This window comes from Ceratotherium simum, chromosome 13, assembly GCF_057802395.1.
Source record: "Ceratotherium simum simum isolate JZ-2026a chromosome 13, ASM5780239v1, whole genome shotgun sequence".
NCBI lineage: Eukaryota > Metazoa > Chordata > Mammalia > Perissodactyla > Rhinocerotidae > Ceratotherium > Ceratotherium simum.
In genome coordinates, this window is record NC_141912.1 from 59,620,649 (window position 1) to 59,645,349 (window position 24,701).

Here is a 24,701-nt window from a genome sequence, read left to right on the forward strand (position 1 = left end):
CATCATAACTTACACCTCATCTTACGTTTAATGTAATAGATTTCTCTTGTCCACTTATCACTCAGATAAGGGAGCCAAACTAATACTTCTAAGTTTAACAGAAAAAACTCTCCCGCTTGATGAATGTGAACATTTGTCCAGAGTACATTAATCCATGCTCAGTTGTTTTTGTTCACTCTGATTTTGCCAAAGAATGAGATTCTCCATCTTATCACATTCTTTTTTATCCACAAACGTATTTTGAGCATCTCGTCTACCTCTGGAACATGGGATACAGAGAAAAATTCCTGCCCTCATGGAACTTTATTTGCCTGGGAGAAACACACAGTTTACAACAAAAATAATAAATGAGAAAAGTAGAAATTAAAGTAAGGTCTGAGAAGAAAATCAAAAGGAGGGTGTAATAGAGAAAGTTACCATGGGATACGTCATTGTAAAGAGGTCTCTCTAAAGAGAGAAGATCTTAGTTGAGACCTAAAGAGATAGAAGGAAATGGTTACATGCAGATCAGAGGAAAGGACATTTTTGTAAAAGATCCGTGATGAACAAAGTTCCAAATGCAAAATAATATAGTATATTAGAGAAATAGTGGTATGTTTGAAAGCATTGCTTATGAAGTTGAGTGAGAAAAGGGGATAATGGTTTGATAAAATTGAGAGACAGAGCAGATTGCATAAGGCCTTAAGAGCTAGGTTAAGGAGTTTTGAACTTATTCTAAGAAAAATAAGAATCCATTGACGTATTTTAAGTGGAAATTTATAGGACCTGATTTTCCTATAGGACCATTCTGTAAAGAATTTATTGCAGAATGCCAGGAATGAAAGGAAGGAGATGGAGAACATCACTTAGGTAATCCAGGGGAGATTCAGTAATCCAGGAGAGGGGAATTGAGAGGAATTGTGAAACTGACTTGAGTGACAGGATTATCTTATACCTAAATTGTGTAGGTTTGAAAATACATTTATATACTTTATAAGTAAATAAGTAAAAAAATATGTGTATTAACATAATATGTGTTATATTTACAAATAAATATAAGCATAATAAAATACTTTATTTTCTTATATACATATAATGCAACAAAACAATATAAAACCAGAGACTCATGCCTTTATCCTTTATCTCTTCAAACAGACAATCAAAATGATGAGGGAGAGGAATTAGTGTGAATTCGTTTTTTTTATATTCCAGAGTGCTATCTTCTAAAAATAACTATCGGAAAAAACATAGGATGATTCTTAGGATAACAGTGACCCACATTCCACACACCCTAATTATTGAAGAACTATAAATTTGGCATGGCAAGAGTTTTGTTTCAGAAAACGCATCTTGATTCATCATTGGCTTGTTGGTCAGGGAAGTCTCAGGTGCTTTTAGATATAGACTGCTGCATGTACACAGAGCTCTGTGTCAGAATTAATTCAGCTCCAGATTTTAAGTGGTGTATATTGGGTAAGGCGGACTGAACAGACTTATTGGGTTAAACAGGTTTAGTGGATCAAGGGCAATGGAACTGAGATGTTATTTGTCCCAATTAGAAAATTGAGGGTGATGTGCCTCATTCTAAACATGTTCCTATGGAGACCATAATACATATTTTGAGGAACAGATCATGGTTAGGTAGGATTATTTTTCCTTAGCTCTTCTCAGAATGGTTCACACACACACGAAATGTCTCTTTTGGCCATGGGATGGAAAGGATCTACACGTCTACTTGATTTCTCTTTTGTAAAGATTAGGTGGGCATGATGGTGTTGGAGTCAAATGTCTCTGAGCGATCAGAACAAACACATGTTTTCTTTTAGGCCTGAAATTAACACTATGTTCATTTAACTCCTTAGATACAATAAAAATACCTTAGGGAGAAAAAAAATGCCATGCCTCCTCCACTCTCCCTCCTTAGAAAGGGCAAAAAGGTAGAAGAACTGCTGTGAGTTGATAAATAAAGGTATAATTACACCCACTCTCTCAGAGCCAGGCTTTGCTCCAATTCAAACACTAACACAATGCCAAAAAGCTAATCAACATCTCAAGAGCTCTGCACAAATGTTGCAGACATATATTTGCTTTGTTTTATTCCTCTTTGGGGAAGGTGAGATTTTACCAGTGTAAGCATTTTCATACATATGAGTTTCCCTTAGGAAATTTAAATCCCAAATGTTTAAAGGCAGAAAGCGTCTTTCCATCATGCCTCTAAAGGATAAGCAGTCAAGTGATGACAAACAAAGATTATGAAAGACATATGACGGTTTATTTGCCAATAAAATGAGCAGCGGGCTGAAATGTGAATGTAAAAGTGCTCATCCAGGGCCGGCCCCGTGGCTTAGCGGTTAAGTGCGCACGCTCTTCTACTGGCGGCCCCGGTTCGGATCACGGGGGCGCACTGACGTACCGCTTCTCCAGCTATGCTGAGGCCCTGTCCCACATACAGCAACTAGAAGGATGTACAACTATGACATACAACTATCTACTGGGTCTTCAGGGAACAAAAGAAAAAAAAAAGGAGGATTGGCAATAGATGTTAGCTCAGAGCTGGTCTTCCTCAGCAAAAAAGAGGAGGATTAGCGTGGATGTTAGCTCAGGGCTGATCTTCCTCACAAAAAAATAAATAAATAAATAAATTGTACGTTGCTCTGTATGGGTCAATAAACACATAAATATTTAAAAAAAAAAAAAAAGAAAAGAAAATGCTCATCCAGGAATAGACAGAATCCTGGATGGGGACAACAAATGAAGGGAGTGGAGGTATTAAGGATGGCGAATCTTGTTTTTATGGTCTTTTGATATTTTGGTGGTGGCAAACTCAAATGTGTGTAGTGGTCAGGTAAATAGCATAGATAACTGCAGCTGACAAGTTGGATAAAATGGAGAGTATGTGCCCCATCTCAAGGATGAAGCCACTCCTCAGAGCCAGGCTATTGTTTCCAAAGTGAAAATATATGCCCAGTATTTCCAGGTCTTCTGAATTTTCATAAGAAGCAAAAATTGGGTACCATAACTTGTCCTAATTTTAAAATGTTATCTCATCTTTATAAATCATACTGCTCAAGGAAACAGAACAAGATTCAGCCTGTGGGTCACATTATTTAGCAAGGTGCATAATAATTAAACGCAAGAAGTCAAAATCCATTTCTTCTGAACTTGGAAGGACACCTGATTGACTGAGGATGTCTTGTTCAGGGTACAGAGCTCAGCATGGGGGACCTGGTAGAGGGAGAGAAGGAGGAGACCATCTCTTATGGGTCCTCTGCCTCGTGGGGAAAGTACTTGGCTCTCCTCTGTTTAGAAATGAGAAAATACTATCTCCTCTTTCCTTATTTCTTCCCTTCTGTTAAGGCTCAACTGAAATGCAGAGTTCCAGCACTGTCAAGATCATGACTGTGAGAGTAAACTTGGGAAAGCCTGGGTCCTCTCAGGGTCTCCCCAGGACACGAGCAGCATGTAGTCAGGGAGCCTCACCTGTTCTCTGCACATCTCCCGGCACCCAGACAAGTCGGCACACTGGAGGAGCTCAGTGAAGGGACCTGGATGGATGGCTGGAGCTTGAAGTGTGCAGGGTCACTAAAGTGTGACTGGATAAAGACGCACCACGTGATTAGATCTGTGTTTTAGTCAGGTAATGCTGATGATAACTCACCAAAGAGACTGAGAGAAAAAGATACTCCAGACAAGAAAACTAGGTAAAAGAATCTCAGAGGGAGAACAAAGAACTAAAATAGAGCAGTGAGAAAATTTACCCATTAAAACACCAGAGGGAAGAATCCTTTCAAAACATAGGAGACACGTTTTTCTTCTCTGTGCATTAGAGTTGTTGGAGTCAAGATTTTAAATCCCAAATGTCTCTGAAGATCTCTGCTTTCTAATGGATTATATTTTTATTTATTTCTCTGATTACAAGCCAGAGTTCACCGCCTGGTAGTGCTTCAATACTTTGATTTTAAAAGGGCTTTAATGATTCTTAAAATTTGGTTATATTATATAGAACCACAGAATATTTCAGTTAAATAAAGACTGTGTGGGAAGGCACTATATTAAAGATGAAAACCATTGCCTTTCTGGAAATTCCATCCAGTCACTTACAGACTAGGGGAATGCTTCAGTCTTGGGAATAAAGATTCTATTTCTCTTATAGGCAGCACATTACATTTCAGAAGGCTGTGGGATTATGGTCTTGTTCTCCAGTTTCCATAGGTGAAGAAAGTTCAGATTCACTTACCAAAAGGAGCGTGATTGGTGTAGGTACATCGGGTTCTCTTTCCTTCCCTCTCTAGCCAATTAGGGAAAATCTGTTCCTCAAATGGCAGTGTCTCACACACTGATGGCAAGGACTTCCATGCTTCCAAAAGTAGTCAATATGCTCCGTGCCCGGGTTTTAGGCCCCTTCGCTGGATTCCTACTCTCACGTCAAAAGCCCATGGTCTTAGTTTAGATTTTGCTGAAATCAGAACCTGAGTTAACGTCTCAATTTATTCAGTAGGTGATCTTAGGAATTGAGAATGAGGGAGCAAGAGAGTGAGACCAGAGAATGTTTAAAAGTCAGTAGGAGAAGCCTGATTAAAGATACTGTTGTAGGCAATGGGGACATGATTGCACAGTGACCTTTTAAGAAGTGAATAATATATAACGAAGATTATCTACCTGAAAAGAAGATGGTTAGAATGTTTATAAACTGCCTTCCATCTCTCATGTTGTTTCAAGGGGGCCCTTGGGGCACTGAATTCCTATATTTTGAGGTGTGCATGCATGTGGGCTAAGCTGGCTCTATGGTATAGGAAAAGACCCTGGAGATGGAGGAGAGACTCAGCAAGCACTCGACTCAGGGAACTGTCATTATGAGATGAGCTGAGATCACTCAGAACTGCCCACTCCAAAAGCAGCTGAAATCAGAGGCTGGCCAAGATGATGCGAACTGGGGTACCAGAGATATTTGCTATGCTTACCTCAGGAATTACCAAAGCCTGCTTTCCTGAAATACACCTGTAGGCCTGCCACCTCCATGTGCATTCTGGTTTTCACCACTCAATTGACCCCAAATCCTACAAGAAGCCATCTGTGCAAATCTTACTTGGAGTCTGCTTTCCACACCCAATTATTTCCTCAATTTGCACCAAAACCTCTGTTTGCAATGGGGATATTGGTAGTATTATAATGTTCTCACTTTGGGACACAGGTTATAGGTATGTTCTTCAAACTGGCTTTACCAGAAAGCCCTGTACTTTGGAAGTTATTGAGCCTTTATGAATAATCCTGATAATTTGATCCATGCCTGTCTTTTGGGAGCTCATTCTGGTTAGAACCTGGGAAGAAGGAAGACTGAATAATCAGGGAATAAAACCACCTCAGTGCCAAACACATTTGAATTGTCCTCTAACTATTGTTTTTGGTGCTCATTGGTCTTGAGCATCATTATGATTTATATTTGCTGGCATAATAAAGTATTTCTTAATATTAGGATAAAAATATATTTTAATGATACATCTATAGAATATCTCTAGACCCACTCTATGCAATATCATACGAATACATTTATGACATAAATATTGCTGCCCTAGAAAACTAAATATAAGTGGATAATGGCCTATAAATATCTGATAATTGATATGCTTTTAACAGACAGTATATCATCTCAACCATTATTTTTAGCATCCGAATTTGTAGGTTATAAAAGATGAACTGCTTCAAGATTGTTATACATTATATAAAGAATCATCAATGATAAGGTCATTTAGCTTAATTTGCTATTGGTTTCCTTTTAGAAAGATTTATTATGGGTTAATGAGTAATATAAAAGGTCTAAATTTAACATTTTAGGTCACTTTTAGATTTATTGCATAGAACTATTTCACTTTGTAATATTAAATCAAATTATATTGCCCCTGAATTTAGAATTGGTGTTATGTGTTCGCATATATAAGCTTTTAATTCAGAATGAGCTAGATTTGCAGGGTTTTCTTTCTCAGTACACAGGCAGTAAAAACTTCTCTGAGTGATTTGCCACAGTATCAATAAATCAACATTATAAAAGTGAGAATTCTATTTCCTATTGGTTATTTATATTTAAAAAATGTTTACTTTAATGGCATTATGGGAAGAAAATAAAAAGAGAAAACACTTAATAATCTATAATCACCAAACAGTTATGTGCCTTAACATGTAAAAACTTAAAATTGAATACAACTAAGAAATCAAATTACTTGAAGTATGAAATGTTCTTTCATTAAAAAAATAAAAAATTGAATGCCTTTTATATCCTAGGCCCTTTTCTATGCACTGAGATACAAAAGTGAACAAAAGATAAAAAAAAATCCTGCCCTTGGAGACATTCAAGTCTAGTGGTAGGAAGAGATAAAATAAATAAATAAGTGATATAATCATCAGATAGTGATAATTTCTATGAAGGAAAAAATAAACAGTAGGTGGATAGAGCAACGTAGTGTTATTTTTATGTAATGTGGGTAGGCCTCTACAAGGAACTCACATCTGAGACCTGATGAAATATGCGAAAAAGTATGAAATATGGGAAATATGGGAAAAAACTATGCCATATCTGAGGGAAGTGATTCACCCCCAGATGGAACAGCAGGAAGTCAGTAGGGAGAATGCAGTAGGAAATGAGATCAGAGAGGTGGCCAGGTAGTAGATTATGCAGGATTTAGCAGAGTCAAGTAAGGAGTACATTCCAAGCATTATGGGAAGCCATGGAGGATTTTGAGCTTGGGAGTGAAGTGATCTGTTTCATGTTTTAAAATGATCCCTCTGGGTGCTGGATGAGGAATATATTTTAATGTGACAAGAGTAGAAGATGGAGACAAGTCAAGATGTTATATTTCAGGCAAGAGATGATGGTGGCTTAGACTAGGGTGGTTGTAAAGCATGTTGTGAGAAGTGGTTGAATTAAAATATATTATAAAGATGCAGCCGATGGGATTTGCTGATGGACTTCACGGTGATGCATGAACAAAGAGTCAAGAATAAATACATAATTTTGGCTTGAGAAACTGGGTGAACAATGCCATTCACTGAGGTGGAAACCACTGGTGGGAAAGCAGGGTTGGGACAAATCTTCAGTAGTGGGGGATCGGTTTGAGATGTCACATGGACCCCCAAGTGGAAATGTTGAGTAGCTATTTGAGTATATGAGTTGAGAGCTCAGGGGAGAGGCCAGGACTCATGAAACAATTTGGTAATTATCAGTATTGTATACGTATGGTATTTAAACAAACAAAAACCTGGATGAAATCAATTAATCAATGAATATATCTCAAGAAAGGAGAGGAAGAATGAAGTTCTGAACAGTTACAGGATCCACCAAAGGAGACAGAGAAAACAATAAAGAAATTATTAATTGTGGGAACATGGAGTTCAAATTTAGAAAGTGTTTAAGTAAAAGGATGAGTAAAATGCTATTGACAATATGACTAAGTTGAGGAAAGAAAATTTGCTTTTGAATTTGGCAACGTGGGGGTAATTGGTGACCTCCAACAAGAAGAGTTTTGCTTTAGTCTTGGGATTAAAATCATGATTAGGAATTGGTTTGAAAGTGAATGGGAAGTCAGGAAACAGATATTAAATAAAGACAACAGATTTGGTAATTCTGTTTACAAAAGAGAGAAAAGGGAAATAGTTTAACAGAAGTGTGAGAAAGGAAAGACTCAAAAATGAGTTGAGAAAGAGATAAATACTAATATTTATATGCTGGTAGTAGTAATATAATATGAAGGGAGGAATTTATGCTGCAGAAAATAATTGCAGAATGAATCTTTTAATAACAGGTGATAAAGGACAGAATTAACTCACCTGCAGAAGGCTTAACCATGGTCAGAAACATGTAAAAACAAAAGACAGTATGTGAGTGCAGATCCATGTAGAGTAGCAGTTGTTAGTGGGAAGATAAAAAAGTTCTCTTCCTATCGCATTTATTTTCTCGGGAATATAAGAAATAAAGATGTAAGTTGAACTTTCAGTAGAGGGAGGATTGATGGGAATTTATAAAAGAAAAAAGAGCTAGAAATAATAGGCTAGGACACTGAGAAACTGAATTGAATAGAGAGAAGTAGCATCATCAGGCAGCACCAAGGGCTTCCTTGAGGTCTGTGGTCAAGAAGCCAAGGTAAGAACATCCAGTGTGTGTGAGTGAGTGTGTGTGTATGTACGTATGTGCTTTTCCTCCTGTCTTATGCAACTTGTGTGAGTGAAAAATATATGGAAAGTTGGGATTAACACCAGGGTTGAGGTTTTTTAAGGTAAGTATTATGGAAAGAGAGAAGAGCTGGATAATGGAAGTAAGTAATTATGAGTCATAGAATTTAGGCTGGGAAAGAGGGAACCAAGGATTTTTTTGTTGGGGAAAGAGGTAAAAATGGTGGTCTAAAAGTGACATTAACGTGCAAGAATTCTTGAGAGACTTGCCTGTTTCCCACTCACCTTTTCCACTAATGTCCTGCCAACCTCTCCTTCATTACATTCTTTCCTCCTACAACTTCTGCCCTCTTTTTGAACTCTGCCCTGTGCTAGAGATTTCATTGATCTGTTTCCTTCCCCAAAATTCTCTAACATACAACTACTTTGTAGTATAGAGGTTTGAAGTAATAATTTAAAGCAGAGCAGAGAAAAGTAAGTTGAATTGTATATATTGTTGTAACAATTGGTTGGGTGTTTCAAATGGCCAACCTAAACGGCCCTTAGGTTCTGATTTACCAAAATCTTATCAAATATCTTTCCCTGCTGCAGCCCTATCTCCCTCTGTTTCCTTTAACCCACTTTCCAGGAAAACCAATGAAAGGGAGAAGGCCCACCAATAATGACATTTCAGATTTCTCCAATAAAACAGCTGGTGTTCATGTCCACTCACACAAGGACCAAAATCACCAGTCAAGCACTTTCTTTCACTCAGAGGTTTCAATGAGCATGCTAGTGGTTGTCTCTTAGATATTAACTGACATTCAAGGACTATGTGATGTTAAAGAAACACCTCTAAATAAAGAGATGCGTGAAAAAGAAAACACACACACAGAGGAAAAAAATGAATTGAGAAAAGATTAAGACAATACAAGGAATAAAATAATACAAAAACCCTATAAATATTATTATAGAGAAAAGACAATACTTTTTATCTATGAAAATTACAGAATGCACTAAAAATATTAAATATGAAGAAAGAGATTTTGGAAATTAAAAATGAGAGGTAAAAGTTCGTTACCAATATAATAAAAGCATTGGAAAAAACGTGTAATTAAATCTTTCCCCAAATGAGCAAGAATAAAAAGAAAACAGGAGGAGAATTGATATGGTTATAATAATATTAACAGTGACTTTTTGACTGAGGAAATTTTTTGATACAACCATTATGGGAAGAAGTAGAAAGGGAAAGTGTGTATGTGTTGGTGAATGGGGATGGTGATAACAGGACTAAATTCTTATTTTCCATATATAAAATTGCTTAGATAATGTGCAAAATGGAAAAAAAAAATCAAGACATAGCAGTATAAGCATGCTATTTAGAAATATAATGTAAATACCAGAAGAAATATTTAAGAATACGAAAGAAGTTGCTTCTTGGGAGGGGTTTGCTATTTTCTCTGTTTGCCATAGAATATCATCCCCCACTCCTCACCCTGCTTTATTCAGGCAAATCAGATTTTTCCAGCATTATTGCAGTATAGTACATTTTACATATAAATGTTGTTAGAGAATCACGATTAAGAAGTAACTGGAAAGTGAAGTCATTGCCAAGCACGGGCCCTGGTTGCAGGCAGGAGTGAAAATGAAAGCATTCTGAGGAATTTGTGAATCTTCAAAATCTTTAAAATTAGATTAGTCTTTGTACCATTTCTGTTTTTCTCCTAATAAGCAGACTGCCAGACTGCCAACTACAGCTAAAATTCTTAAGTGTTTCTCCTACTTAATTTGTGATGTGAAGATGATTTTTTTTCTTTAGTTTTATATGCACGCTATGAAGATTCAAATATCCACTAGAAATATTAAAGTTTCTTTATTGGTTTAACCTCTTCTTTTAATGGTCCAGTTATATAAAAACATAAATATCTGTTATTAGGGAAATATTCTCATCTTTACAGCTTATTGAGTGTAATTTTGGTTCTTGATATCTCTCTCAATCTACCTCTTTCTCTATACTCATATGTATGCATGTACCAAATATATAACTGGCACTTCAATCTTAAACAAAACCAGTTTCTCCATGGTCTTCCCTGACTGCTCTGTTTGAATTTGCTTCCCCAACTCTTAACCTGATCCCAGCCCCCTATAATCATTTTCCTACATAATTTTTCCCCATGGCAACTAATATCATCTACTATGTATCATGTTGTTATGGTCTCTCTCAGATATATCAATGTTATGGAGAAAGTAAATTTTTATGGTGATAGCTTTCTAGTAGAAGTATGAGAATTGTCATCCTCCAACTCTTCCAGGAAGCAGTTATAGAAGGTGCCTGTCTCTGATACACCTGGCCTGATATAACGAATCAACTCAGAACTGACTACATCTACAGAGATGCTCTAGCTCCCCCAACTACCTCAGAGCAAGTCCACCTGAGGGCTCACACCAGACCACCAAATCCGGTGGGAAAACCCAACTTTACAGTGGCATGTGAGCTGGGTATTTGTAACCCTTCAAAAAATCTTTTTGAAATTAAGAAGAAAGGTCATTTCTTTCAATAATAGAAGACTTCAATAAAGTTAACCAAAAACCAAGCATAATTTTCTGAATTCAAAATTCAAATTTTGCTTGGAAAATAGGCCAAATTCACATTTAGCGATTGAAAGGAAGCCCAAGGAATCATTAATCCTTAAGTGGCCTTCCCATTAATCAATGACACAGTTTGTGCTCCGTGAATGCAAGAACATGGTTCCAAAATTCTTGAGACCCCAAAGTAAGAGAAAATAAAAAGTGTTTCAGAACCCAATGAATTAATGAAAGGAAGTTGAAGTTTTTTAATCAAAGGTAAACAGAGGACATACTTTGATTAAACAATGATTATTAAAAACTGCTATTTAATTCAATGATATATCTTAATTTTAATATCTTATTAAATGTTCATCCATTCATGAGCATTTATTGAGCAATTATGATATGCTAGGTGTAGGCATTTCTCACCATCTCTGCTGGGCAGTCTTAATCTAATTCATCTAGACTACTTCCAAAGCCTCCTGATTTGTCTCTCTGCTTCTGTTATAGAAGCTCTCCAGTCCATTCTCCACACAGAAGTCAGAGTCATTTAATAAGCATGTAAATTTTTTAAAAAATTACTTTAATCTCACTCACTCCTCAAGCTACTACCCCATTTCCTGTTTCCTTCTTAAAAAAATAAAAATATTCCTTTAATAAATTGTGTATATTTATATCAGCAACTTAATTTTCTCACATTCTCTCTTAAATTCACTCCAGACAGACTTTTGCATCCTCCACTCTAGCAAAACTGCTTCCCTGACAATGACGCCAATGACATTTGCATTACTAACTCCAGCGGTCAATACTTAGTCCTTATTTTACTTGACTAAAGAATAATGTTTGACACTGTTAATCTCTCCCTCTACCTGAAATAATTTCCATAGCTTTCTGCACTCTATCTGCCCTTGTTTTTTCCTCCTGCATCACCGACTGCTCCTTTCAATTGCCATTGCTGGTTCTTCTTCCTCTCCTGGACCCCTAAATATTGTAGTGGCCCTGGGCTCAGTCCTTGGTCCTCATGCCTGTTCTGTCTGCATTCACTCCTTTGTGATCCTATCCGGTACCATAGTTGCATATCTGAAGGCTCTCAAACCTACGTTTCCATTGCAGGCTACCTCATATAGCCAACTGTGTACTCAACTTCTCCACTGGGATGTCTAACTGGCGAATCAATCTTAAATTTGAAACACTAAGCACCACAGCATGCAACGAAAATAGAGAGGTTGTGAAAAGAAAAATAAAGAATACGTTAATCTTCAAACTTTAGGGTAAATTTAAAATATCAGAACAATGTGCTACATCAAATAATTATAGGAAATGTGTTCCTCAGTCATATTGAGCTCAATGTGTTATTTCTTAGTAATCACTGTTAGCAGCAGTAGCAGCAGCAAAACTACAGCATGGTGAACAGCTCTGTAAGTTGGGTGTCTATGGTTCCAAACAGAAATCTCAATAATTTGGAAGATGATGGGCAATATGAAATTTAGAAAGGACGTTGTTTTGTAGTCAAAATGTAATGCTTTTTTTTTTACATAATAAAATCTGTAGATAATGGTTTTTAATTTTATTTTAATTCAGGCTGAGACTTTTGTGCCTGCAACAGTTGTTACCAAGGTAACCTTCTCTGAAGCCATGAGGATTCCTTGGGAAACACACCTCATATTCTTTGTTTAGGTCACTTAACTTTCTCTTGCCTTTGATCACTTATTCGCTGAAAATGCTTCTCATTGATTATCAGTTTTGCTTTCCAATCTCATTTCTTTGTCTAGTGTTTTTTACTCCTGTGAGCATAGAATCGAATATTTGACTCACTTAGCTAATTCTCCTCAGGAAAGGAACCCAAAAGATCCCAGTTGTGTAGAATTCAGACATTAATAAGTTGAGTTTGAGATTTGAATACATTCTTGCTGGATCCACATAATGCATAGTGGTATGCCAAAACAATATAGCTTTTTGTATTTCATAAATGCAATTTCTCAGCAGAAATTTAGAGAGTTAATGCTTTTTCCTTTTTGAAGTTTCTTGATGACTTTTGCCTTTATGTTTGTATAGAATTTATGTTGTGGAATAATTGGTATTAAGACAGCTAGCCCGAAATGATTTTTTTTTGCCAGAACTTTAAATTCACAAGGGTTCCCTGATTGATTTCTAGCATATAAGTATTTAAAAGAGCTAAACTTATATTTTTTTAATGACTGATTGATTTCTAGCATATAAGTATTTAAAAGAGCTAAACTTATATTTTTTTAATGATATTTATGTAATGGATCTAACAGTATTATTTCTCTTAGATTATTCATACACCAACACTTCTTTTCTGTATTATAACCATATAAACATGCTTCAGGTAAACTTCAAAAAAGCATAAAAATGCAAAATATCTTGAAATATAATCCAAATATTGCTTAGTCTTTAGCAAATTATAGATTGAAAAGCATAATTTTTGTTTTTATTAACTTCTTTTATAAGAGACAAAGTCTCTTGACCCTCCTGTCTTATCTGCATGTGGCAGATTATTTCAGGTTTTGGAGAGTAGATATGAGGTTGCCACTTATTTACAGACAGCAGTGTGTTGATATAGACAAGACAGATAGAAATCTACCTGTATAACCAGGAGCACAGAAGCAGTTGTATCCACCAGTTCTGTTGACACAATTTTCTCCATCTAGACAAGGTGAGATTTCACATTCATTCATACCCAATTCACAGAAAGATCCATTGTACCCAGGTTCACAATTACATAAAAATCTAGAGAAAAGTAGGAAAATGAGAAACATGTAACAACAAAAAGCATTTCACTATCTACATAATTCATATGTATATATTACATTTCAGACTTTTGACTTAATTTGAATAAATGGTATTATTTCCATTTCATTTTCTTCTTTGAAGAAAATACAATTGACCTTTGTTGGTTTGCAACCTCAGAGTTCTCCAAGTGAAATTTGAAACTGGCCTCCATACGTGGAGGGCAAGAAGAGACTGAAGAAAGAGGCAGACCACCCCAGATTGGTAGGTGGCAGGTTTAATAAGCTAGAGAACTTACATAAGAGGTTTGTTTTGGGTGACCACAAGAAGAGTAGATCTCTGCATCCGCCCACCAGCATCTAAAGGTTTATGTAGAGGCCTTAATAGGGTTCAGTCACATATACCATTCACGTGGTCTCAACAACACCTTACTCTCTCAGTCCTGTACCCTTTAAGTGGCTCCTAGTGTGGGAACCTGGGGCAGAATGTCTGTTCCAAGGATAGGGGAGGGGTGAGGAGCCTCCAATTGCCTGAGTCCATCTTGTGGGTCAATCAGTGGTCATGTCCTCTGGATGACCTCCTCCAACAACTTTCTAGATATTTTTCCCCTTAAATGTTCTTTATGTGGGAAATTTTAAAAAAATGAACATATTTGGGTAAATAATTGCTGGAACTTTGAAAACTACTGTTGAGCTTAAGTCTGTAACTGTATTCATTTTGTTATCATATAAATATAAACCTTTAACTATATTCTATGTTGAAAATTGAAGATTATTCTAGTCACAGATTGAATGATATTCTTCCGATATTAAGGCTCTCCTAGTCAATTTTTTAAAAAATTTCAATTTAGCAAAAACAATCTCATTAGTGCTTAATCATATTGACAGATGTTGGAGAAATCAGATGTCATTGAATGTTTAGATGGCAGGTTCAAAATGTCATGTACTTAATAGAAGGAGTCACTCTGAAAAGCCTTGCCACTGAGAATGGTTTCCAGAAACTTCATCTGAAGCCTCTTTCAGTGTCCAACAGCCCCTCTTTATCTTATACACGGCCTCTGCTGCCTCTCAGTTGCTGAGTTCAGATTCATCCTGTGGACTCTTCTGCTTTGCTCCTATGTGGACTTCCTTTTGTTGATTCAGACCCTATCTAACTGGCCCTTGATTTCTTTCCTCTATAGTCTAAGCAGTGACAGCTATCTATATGACTCTGTGCGGTAGGATTACCCTGAATTTTTTTTCAGTGTATTCCCAGATATTGTGCTGAAAGTGTTTTTGTTTCAAAATCTAGTCCGTCAGTATCTATTTGTTAACAGACAGAACACCACTTGTCCTGAGATGGAATTGTGACTAGTTTTAATTATTTATGTAAAATAATATCAGTAAAAGCAACAACCAAATAATTGACAATAAAACCAATAAATAATGTTAAGAAGAAGAAACAGAGATACAATTCAGTCTTTCCTAACTTAACTTCTATATTCACAGAAGAAATATTAATGAAAACATGGAACTAATTTCCATAGGTAAAACTGAGAGAAAACTGCACTTGGCAAAACAAGCTTACATGTTTTTTTGTTTTTTTTCCATCTTGTAGAAGCCTAGATAAAAAGGCTTTACCACTGTTTCCTTGTAATGCTCTTGAGACAGATTTTTATTCTGATTTTCCAAGGGAACTCTTCGTAACTAACTTCAGTCTCAGCATAATTGTCATTACAATGAAAACATAACCACGAAAATTCTAACACGCCCATACTCCTCTTTTCCTCCATCACCACACATTGATTGACGGAGAGTCAGACAGTAGTCCTGTACCCATCCAAGCTTCAATAAGGCTTTGGGCTTGCTTTTGAAAGTCTCATAGAGAAGTTAGGTACATTGACATGTAAATGTTACAGTAAATATATGCAAATAGAGAAAGGTCTGAAGTCCTATAACAACAGAGCTAACTGCTAGAGAAGGTGACAGAAAAGGTTTTATTGGTTAGTCATAAAGAAAGAGTGAGATGTTTGTATCAATTGGACAGAAGGCATTAAAACTGTATGTGCAACATCATGCTGGTGTAAAAGAGAATTGTGTTTCTTAAGAGTTCTCCATGTGGCTAGGGAAATGACTGCAATCATTTTTTAAGGGTTGATGTTAATCCAATTACTACGACTCCTTGAATTTGTGTTCAGATAGCAGAAATTTTCTTCATCTCCATTCTCTCTCTAGTATCTTCCAAGCTAGTGCAAGATAATAGAATGAATCTTTTAAACACCTTACTAAAATCAAGATATGCTTATTAACAATTCTGTCCTTGATTGCTATTGTGTGTTCTTAGTGAATCAATGATAATTCCAAGGGATCACAGTATAGGGAGGAGTTGGGCACAGTGTTCTTAGATGTGACAGTAAAAAGTATGTCCAGAAAATAATTTTTTCATACTGATAGATTTGAAAATGTTATATTATTGCAAAATGTGTAAGATAATAACTTTGATCTCAATTTATACATCATGTATATATGCATGTACTTAGAAAAGTTCTATCATACTTCCAGAAGTTGCAAAATCTACTTGCTAGTGTGGAATGTTGAATATTAGAAATTATTTTGAGACATCTTTTTTCTTAATGAGGGATTTATAACAATTATCATAGACTTTCTCAATTTATTCTAAATAGCAGTTTATTCATTAAATTTACAGAATTCTCTCTTTTTCTCTCTCACCCCTCTGTCTCTTTTTTTGAAAACCAGGAAATATCCATAACCCTGTCTTTTGCCACCCAAATTTTGTTTTCTGTGATTACAAAAAGGTTTCTGAGTGGCTTCATGATCAAATCAGTAACCTAGGATCTGGAGATTTCAACTAACTTACAACAGGAGATGTTCTTCACTGATTATCCTTAAATGAATCCAATTATCGCTACACTATTTGCCAAATAGTGCTTTTCTAACTCATCATTTGTTCCACATTTACTAGATGACATTAGACTGTTACAGAGAGCTTTTCATTTTTTTTTCATTTTTTTTTTTATTTTTCTTTTGTGAGGAAGATCAGCCCTGAGCTAACATCCATGCTAATCCTCCTCTTTTTGCTGAGGAAGACCAGCTCTGAGCTAACATCTCTGGCCAATCCTCCTCCTTTTTTTCCCCCAAAGCCCCAGTAGATAGTTGTATGTCATAGCTGCACATGCTTCTAGTTGCTGTATGTGGGACACCGCCTCAGTATGGCCGGAGAAGCGGTGCGTCAGTACGCGCCCGGAATCCGAACATGGGCCGCCAGTAGCGGAGCGCACGCACTTAACTGCTAAGCCAGGGGCCGGCCCCAGAGCTTTTCCTTTTCATTCATTCATTCTTTCCTTCATTTATTCAATTATTAATTTGTATCTATATGGATTCATCAATTTTTATTTTATTCAGTGTGTCAAATATATAGCTATTATTGTTTATTTTGATTCAATTTGCCTGAAATTTGGATGGTGGAAACCTCTTAAAGCTGTCTCCTGTATCTTTTTGACATGTCTCCATCATGCTTTGAGCACTTTCTTACTTTCTAGCACAAGATGTACCAAGTTTATCTTATACATTTCCTGTCCTAGATCTGGAGTCAGCCATTTCTCCTAGGGACCTCGGCTCTTTTAGGTGAAGAATAGTATTTAGAAACCAAGATAACTTCTATGTGCATGTGCATATATGTAGATGTATACATATAGTTGTATGTATATAACTGTGCATCTGTATATACATATGCACACATCTAGGTTCATTTCTATATCTATCTTTGTGTATGTGTATATGTGTCTATTATAAATGCATACATGTGAATGTATGAGTTCATACTAACACCTCAATTCTAATTTAACATAATAGGGTTTATCTTAGCTTAGCTGATTTCTGTATTTTCCATTTTTTCCCTAACAATGAGAAATCTTGTGTTCATTATTTATTTATTTATTTTTTTTGTGAGGAAGATCAGCCCTGAGCTAACATCTGCCAATCCTCCTCTTTTTGCTGAGGAAGACTGGCCCTGGGTTAGCATCCCTGCCCATCTTCCTCTACTTTATATGGGACGCCGCCACAGCATGGCTTGCCAAGAGGTGCGTTGGTGCATGCCCAGTATCCGAACCAGCGAACCCCCGGCTGCTGCAGCCAGCGTGTGCACTTAACCGCTTGGGCGACTGGGCTGGCCCCCTGTATTCATTATTCTAAACATATTTATTTACCTCCTCAATCAGTTAGTGTGAAATTTTTCATGTTCTCTGTCTTTTTGTTATGGTAAAGATATAGGATTTGTTTGGTTTCATTTTTTTATTTGTCTGTATGGTCATTTTGAGGATGTATGAAGAGCTTCAGATTTCGTCACCTATCAAGAATTCTCCTTTGCTCATTTTCCAATTCTAATTACCTTCTGAGTTTTAGCTTTCTGGATCCTTTTGTAGTTTTTACTAAAAGTTATATTCATTTATTGCATAATATTAGGACAAATTTCCATGAAAATCAAATCTTTATTCCAGAATAGAGCATCTACCTTGAATCTCAGTGTTTAGTCTTTCCAGAAGAATTAAAATGTATATGTACTCCCTCCCTCCCTCTCGTCCCCCCACTTCTCTCTCTCTCTCTCTCTTTCCTACCTCACCCCTCTGCCCCCTCCCCATCTCAAACAAGAGGGGCAGCCCAGTGCTACACACTCCAGGCTAGTTCTCTCTGCACCTACCCTCGCTGCTCAAATCCTTAAAAGTGCACAGGGTGTGGCTGAAAGGATCCTCACCAGATTTCTCCTCCTATTGACCTCTGGCTAAAGTACACAATCCTTCAGCTTTGGTATATATATTTTTCCATGATTAGCTGCTGAGGGTCCCATCCCCACTTTATGCAGACCGCATCTACCTAGGCTGAGAGGAAAAAATAAAAATGAACCTTGATTTTTATTAATGTCTTAAGTGACCCAGTTAATTTTATAGGAATTATTGCATTGTATATTAAAAGTCTCTAAAACATTTCTTCCTTTTGATGAAACCTTATTTTAACAACTTTTAAAACACAAATATGCATATATTAAAAATATCCTGTTTCAGGGCTGGCCTGGTGGTGGCGTAGCGCTTAAGTGCGCACGCTCTGCTTCAGTGGCCCAGGGTTTGCTGGTTCAGATCCTGGGCGCGCACTGACGCACCACTTGTCAAGCCATGCTGTGGCAACGTCCCATATAAAGTGGAGGAAGATGGGCACGAATGTTAGCCCAGGGCCAGTCTTCCTCAGCAAAAAGAGGAGGATTGGCATTGGATGTTAGCTCAGGGCTAATCTTCCTCACACACACACAAAAGAACCTTGTTTCAAAGGAACAGTTAAGACAATGAAATATGATATATTTTTGATGAAATAGAAATTTCTAATTTAAATGCAAGACTTTTATTTCAAAAATTTTAGTGAAATACATTTGAATAGATTGTCAAGGTATTGAACATTTTTGTTCGAATTTATTTGAATTTGATAGTGACCTAAAATTTTTCAGATAATTTTTCAAGATACTTTTCCAATCACTAAAATGCATTTTAACAGGTGACTTCTGAAGAAAATTTAATACATGAAAATAAGTAGTGATAAAGAAGAGTAATTCTAATTTACATAAAGTGATATTGCCATTATGAGAGGAGACAGAAAAATGCAAGATAATCACAGGGGCTTATAATCCTAAAATGAGCCCCCGCTTTACATTGTTGTTTACATCATTCTTTTTGTGTTCGTCTTATTTCAGATGAGAAAGAAATTAGTAAGCAGAGGAGTTGTTTTTATGCTTCTAGAAAGCTGAGTTATTTTAAAATATAAGCACTATATTGGTTAAACCATATTACAAGATCCAAGACATAGCATAGGTTTTTTAATGAGAGTTTTGATTTAAAAATGTATTTGTAATATTAAGATTTGATATATATTTCTTTCAATAGATCATTTTATGAAAACCTACACTCAAAAGACAAAAATAAAACTATAAACTGTCACTGGTGAAACTTTATGATTAGAACTTCTTAGCCTAAGTTATAGCAATTTGAATTTTGAAAGAATTTATAAAACATTTTACAGTAATTTATACCTCTTTCTTGCGATACTATAACTGAATTCTTGAACCACAGTTCTTTATAATTAATGACATTTCTTAATCAGAACATGAACGATCTATTTTATACCTGTAACATGGATAAAGATTCTTACATTAAAATTTTATGAAGAAGTTAAAGTTAAATGAATTCTTTAGATAATACTTAAAAATTTTTAAACTGTTATGAAATGCGATATAAAACTTAGTATCTATTCTTCTATAATTTTTCATTTTTTAATGGATAGAGGCATAGTTAAGTATAAAAACATATATAATAAAAAGTAAATATAATACTTTTAAAGTTTGCACACGGCAGGCCAGCCCCATGGCCTAGTGGTTAAATTTGGCACACTCCACTTTGGAGGCCCGGGTTTGGTTCTCGGACACAGACATACACTGCTCGTCTGCAGCCATGCTGTGGTGGTGACCCACGTGCAAAATAGAGGAAGACTGGCACAGAAGTTAGCTCAGGACACTCTTCCTCAAGCAAACAAAGAAGAAGATTGCCACAAATGTTAGCTCAGGGGGAATCTTCCTTAGAAAAAAGAATCACTTGGAAAAAAAATGTTTGCACATGGAAAAAGTATCAAATTTAATATTAACCTGAGAAGATAGTCATTGAATATGCTATGACGTGCATAGTTTATTTTATTTGTTTCAATTTGTCTAGCATCTTTAAGATGCTGTACTTTAAGGTGTTGTACATTCTGTGTACCTTAAGCAAAGAGGAAAAGAAAAGTAACCCACTTTTTTCTACCCGATATATTTGCTCCTGAAAGTGATTATCTTTAGAGTAGTCTTTGTATGTCGTTATTATCATTTTACCACATAAAGGTGTGGATTTAATCTGGAAAGTGTTAAATATGATTTCATTAATTTAATCTGAAAAGGCAAAATGTTCAGTAGGATAGAAGTCATTCGGAATAACAACTAGTTTCTAGGCAAACGATTTATAGAAGAATGTATAGATTTTTGGCTTTGGTTAAATGCACAGTAACCAATCATTTTCAACTTTGTAACAGTAAAGAATTGCCAAATTCATGAACATCACACACTGATTGGTCACAAGATTCTTGTGAATAATGATTTGGTTGTGATAATCACATGAGCAAAGCATTTGGAAAATTTTCTTCTTCTGTATTCTTTGAATGGACCAGCCACTGTAATTTTTCTGGTGAATTCTCTATTTAGCTATAAATTTTTAGTAGATCAATATTATTGTCAGTGACTTAAGTGAACTGATGATTGTGGCTTAAAAAGACATCAGTTCTATTGGATAACATATTTTATCAAGTGTCAAAAAATGTCAATTCCAGTGTACAGTTTTTCAATGGCTTTGTAGATGAATTGGGGCTGTCATCCACATGCTATCATATCTCAAGGAATTCATCTTTAAACGATGTCATTAGGATTAGGTTAATTGTTGCTGGCCTCAGTTTCAATAACCAAAAGAGAGAATGGAACAGATTAAAAACGTGAATGTAATCACAAAGTATGTTATTTAATAATTACTATTTTTAATATTTTTCTCATTTGTGTGTCTATAGTTTAATTTAATTTGTAGTAAATATAAATGATTGGCTTTAAATGAATTGTTAGATTATTAAGGGGTAAGTTAATATCAATATGCTAAAAACACATCAAAAGAAAATTGTTTATATCAAAAAACATACTCTTAAAAAACAGATGGGAGGGGCCCGCCCCGTGGCTTAGCAGTTAAGTGCATGCGCTCTGCTACTGGCAGCCTGGGGTTCGGATCCCGGGCGCGCACCGACGCACCACTTGCTTGTCTGGCCATGCTGAGGCCGCGTCCCGCATAGAGCAACTAGAAGGATGTGCAACTATGACATACAACTATCTACTGGGGCTTTGGGGAGAAAAAGGGGAAAAAATGGAGGAGGATTGGCAATAGATGTTAGCTCAGTGCCGGTCTTCCTCAGCAAAAAGAGGAGGATTGGCATGGATGTTAGCTCAGGGCTGATCTTCCTCACAAAAAAAAAAAAAAACAAAAACACAGATGGGATATACAAATATGATTACTTGGTTTTCAGCTGTTTATATATTTTTTTCTCTTTGAAACATTATAACGCATTGAAAATAGTTTTTATTAAAACAATTTAAACAAAGTAATTTTCTGAGAGTAAAAGAATCAACACCCATATACCCATCAACCATATTTAACATATCTTAGTATTTTTCCAAGTCGCTGAAGAATTTTTAAGCAAAATGTACATTACAGACACATTTGAAATCCCTTTGTATACATCCAGATTCATTCTTCTCCATTTCTCTCCACCAAGAGGAAATCACTATTCCTAGATTGGTATGCATTGTTCAAAATATGTTTTAATATTTCATTATATATTATATTAGTAAACTCAAAATGAAAAATTAGGTATAAATCTAACCATATATGCACATGATTCTTATGAGGAAAACTACAAAACTCCGATGAAGGAAATCAAAGAAAAACTAAATAGACAGATAGTCCGTGTTCATAGATAGGAAGACCCTACATTTTCGAGATGTCAGTTCTGCCCAACTTGATCTCTAGATTCAGTGAAATCCCAATCAAAATCCCAGCAAGTTATTTTGTGGATTTTGACAAAACAATTAGAAAGTTTATATGGAGAGGCAAAAGACCCAGCGAACACAATATTGAAGAGAAGGACAAAGTTGCAGGACTGACTCTGCCTGACTTCAAGCCTTAGTATGAAGCTACAGTAATCCAGACAGTGGGATATTATCAAAAGAACAGACACATAGATTAATGGAACAGTATAGAGAGCCCAGAAATAGACCCACATAAATATTGTCAACTGATCTTGGACAAAGGGGCAAAGGCAATTCAATGGAGAAAAGATGGTCTCTTTGACAAATGGTGCTGGAACAACTGGACATCCACATGCAAAAAAAGAAAAATGAATCCAGACACAGATCTCACACCCTTCATACAAATTAACTCAAAATGGATCACATACCTAATGCAAGATTCAAAATTATAAAACTCCTTGAAGATAACAAAAGAGAAAATCTAGATGAGCATGAGTTTGATTATCTTTTCAGATATGAAACCAAAGGCATGATCCATGAGAGAAGTGACAATCTGGTTAAAATTAAAAACTTCTTTTCTATAAAAGACAATGTCAAGAGAATGATAAGACAAGCCACAGACTGGAAGAAAATATTTGTAAAAGCGATATCTAATAAAGGAACGTTATCCAAAATATACAAAGAACTCTTAAAATTCAACAATAAGAAAACAAACAACCCAATTACAAAAATGAACTAATGACCTTAACAGACACTTGACCAAAGAAGACATACTGATGTCAAATAAGCCTAGGAAAAGGGGCTCCGCATCGTACGTCATCAGGGAAATCCAAATCAAAACAATGACACACCACCACAAGCCTATTAGAATGGCCGAAATCCAGAACACTGACAGCACCAAATGTTCACGAGAATGGGGAGCAGCAGGAGCTCTCATTCACTGCTGGTGGGAATGCAAAACGGTACAGTCACTTTGGAAGACAGTTTGGCAGTTTCTTACAAAATGTTTTACTAAATAATGTGTTGCATATATTATTCTGATACTTTCTTTTTCCATTCAGTCATATATTTTAATAAATTTTTAAGCAATATATATTCCTATAGTTTATTCATAGTAAGTAATATATAGTTTTCTGCTTATTATATCACATTTTTGTTTATCTATTTAGATCATTTCTGTTTCCACCATTGTAAACATATCACAAACGTATAACTTTGTAAATTTCTTCTTGTACCCATATTGAAGATTTTCTTTATGATATGTATACACATGAACTTCAGAACATTCTCCCCAAAATAGTTCTTCATCCTCCCATGAGCAGTAGATGAGATTCACATTGGAAATTAATAAAATATCTCATTTTATTTCGTTTCCTAATTATTTGTTTATTGATCATTTTTCTTCCTCTTTGAATTGCTTGTTCATATTCTTTGCCTATGTTTTCTTATATCCTCTTAACCTTAACCTGATTTCAGCCTATGCTTAGTGCACAGTTTTCTGTGGGCTTCTACTCAGTTATCGCTAACAGCTTATTGTCTCAAACACAAGCCAGATTGAAAAGATAAAATGTTGCTGTATTGACGGTATTTTTAAAATAGACTTTATTTTTTAGATTGGTTTAAGGTTCACTGTGAAATTAAGTAGAAAGTACAGAGTTCTCATATAGCCCCTGCCCCTATATATGCAAAACTTGCCCAGTATCAACATGTCCCACCAAAGTGGCACATTTATAACAATTGATGAACCTATATTGACACATCACCCAAAGTCCATAGTTTACATTAGGGTTCACTCTTAGTGTTGTACACTCTATGGACTTTGACAAACATGTAATTACGTGTTTCCACCACTACACCATACAAAATAGTTTCACTGCCCTAAATATCCTCTGAGATCCACCTCTTTGTTACTCTCTCCCCCCTAACTCCTGGCAATCACTGATCTCTTCATCGTCTCCAATATTTTGCCTTTTCTAGAGTGTCATATAGTTGGGATAATACTATATAGAAGCTTTTTTAGATTTGTTTCTCTCATTTAGTAATATACATTTAAGATTCCTCTATGTGTTTTCATAGCTTGTTAGCTTATTTCTTTTTAGTGCTGAGTAATATTCCACAGTCTGGATGTACTATCATTTATTTACCCATTCACCCACTGAAGAACTTCTTGGTTGGTTCCAAGTGTTAGCAATTACAAATAAAGCTGCTCTAAACACCTGTATGTAGGTTTTAGTGGACATAAGTTTCAACTCATTTGGGTAAACCAAGTAGTGTGATTATTGGATCATATTGTAAGTTTTGTAAGAAACTGCCAAATGTCTTCCAAAGTGGCTGCCCTTTCATTTTTATCCAGAGGGAAATTGCCTTGGGTTTCCAAATACCTCCTGTTCATGACACCATCATCCTCAAAGAATGTCTCTGAGTAGAGCCAGGCTTTGGCTGAGACACTTCCATTTCCCTCTTTACCCTTCCGATCTCTGGGGAGAGCCTCTGAAAAAAGATGCTGGTACCAGGCAGTGCAACACTAATCAGGTGGTCAGAAGTCATATCCAGAAACCTCTAACATCTGTTTCATGTCAGGAAGAGGCTGTATTTCAATCACGGTTCAGTCAGTGTATTGTATCGGCAGAAGTTTT

At 35.9% G+C, this 24,701-nt stretch overlaps 1 protein-coding gene across 1 annotated transcript in view; it reads right to left on the minus strand.

Annotated features, from left to right (window-relative positions):
* EYS (EGF-like photoreceptor maintenance factor) overlaps positions 1 to 24,701 on the minus strand; it is a 332,267-nt gene that overhangs the window by 243,159 nt on the left and 64,407 nt on the right. The window contains exon 6 of the mRNA XM_087438772.1: positions 13,292 to 13,437. Within this exon, the coding sequence (XP_087294898.1) occupies positions 13,292 to 13,437 (146 nt within the window). The remainder of the gene's footprint in view (positions 1 to 13,291; positions 13,438 to 24,701) is intronic.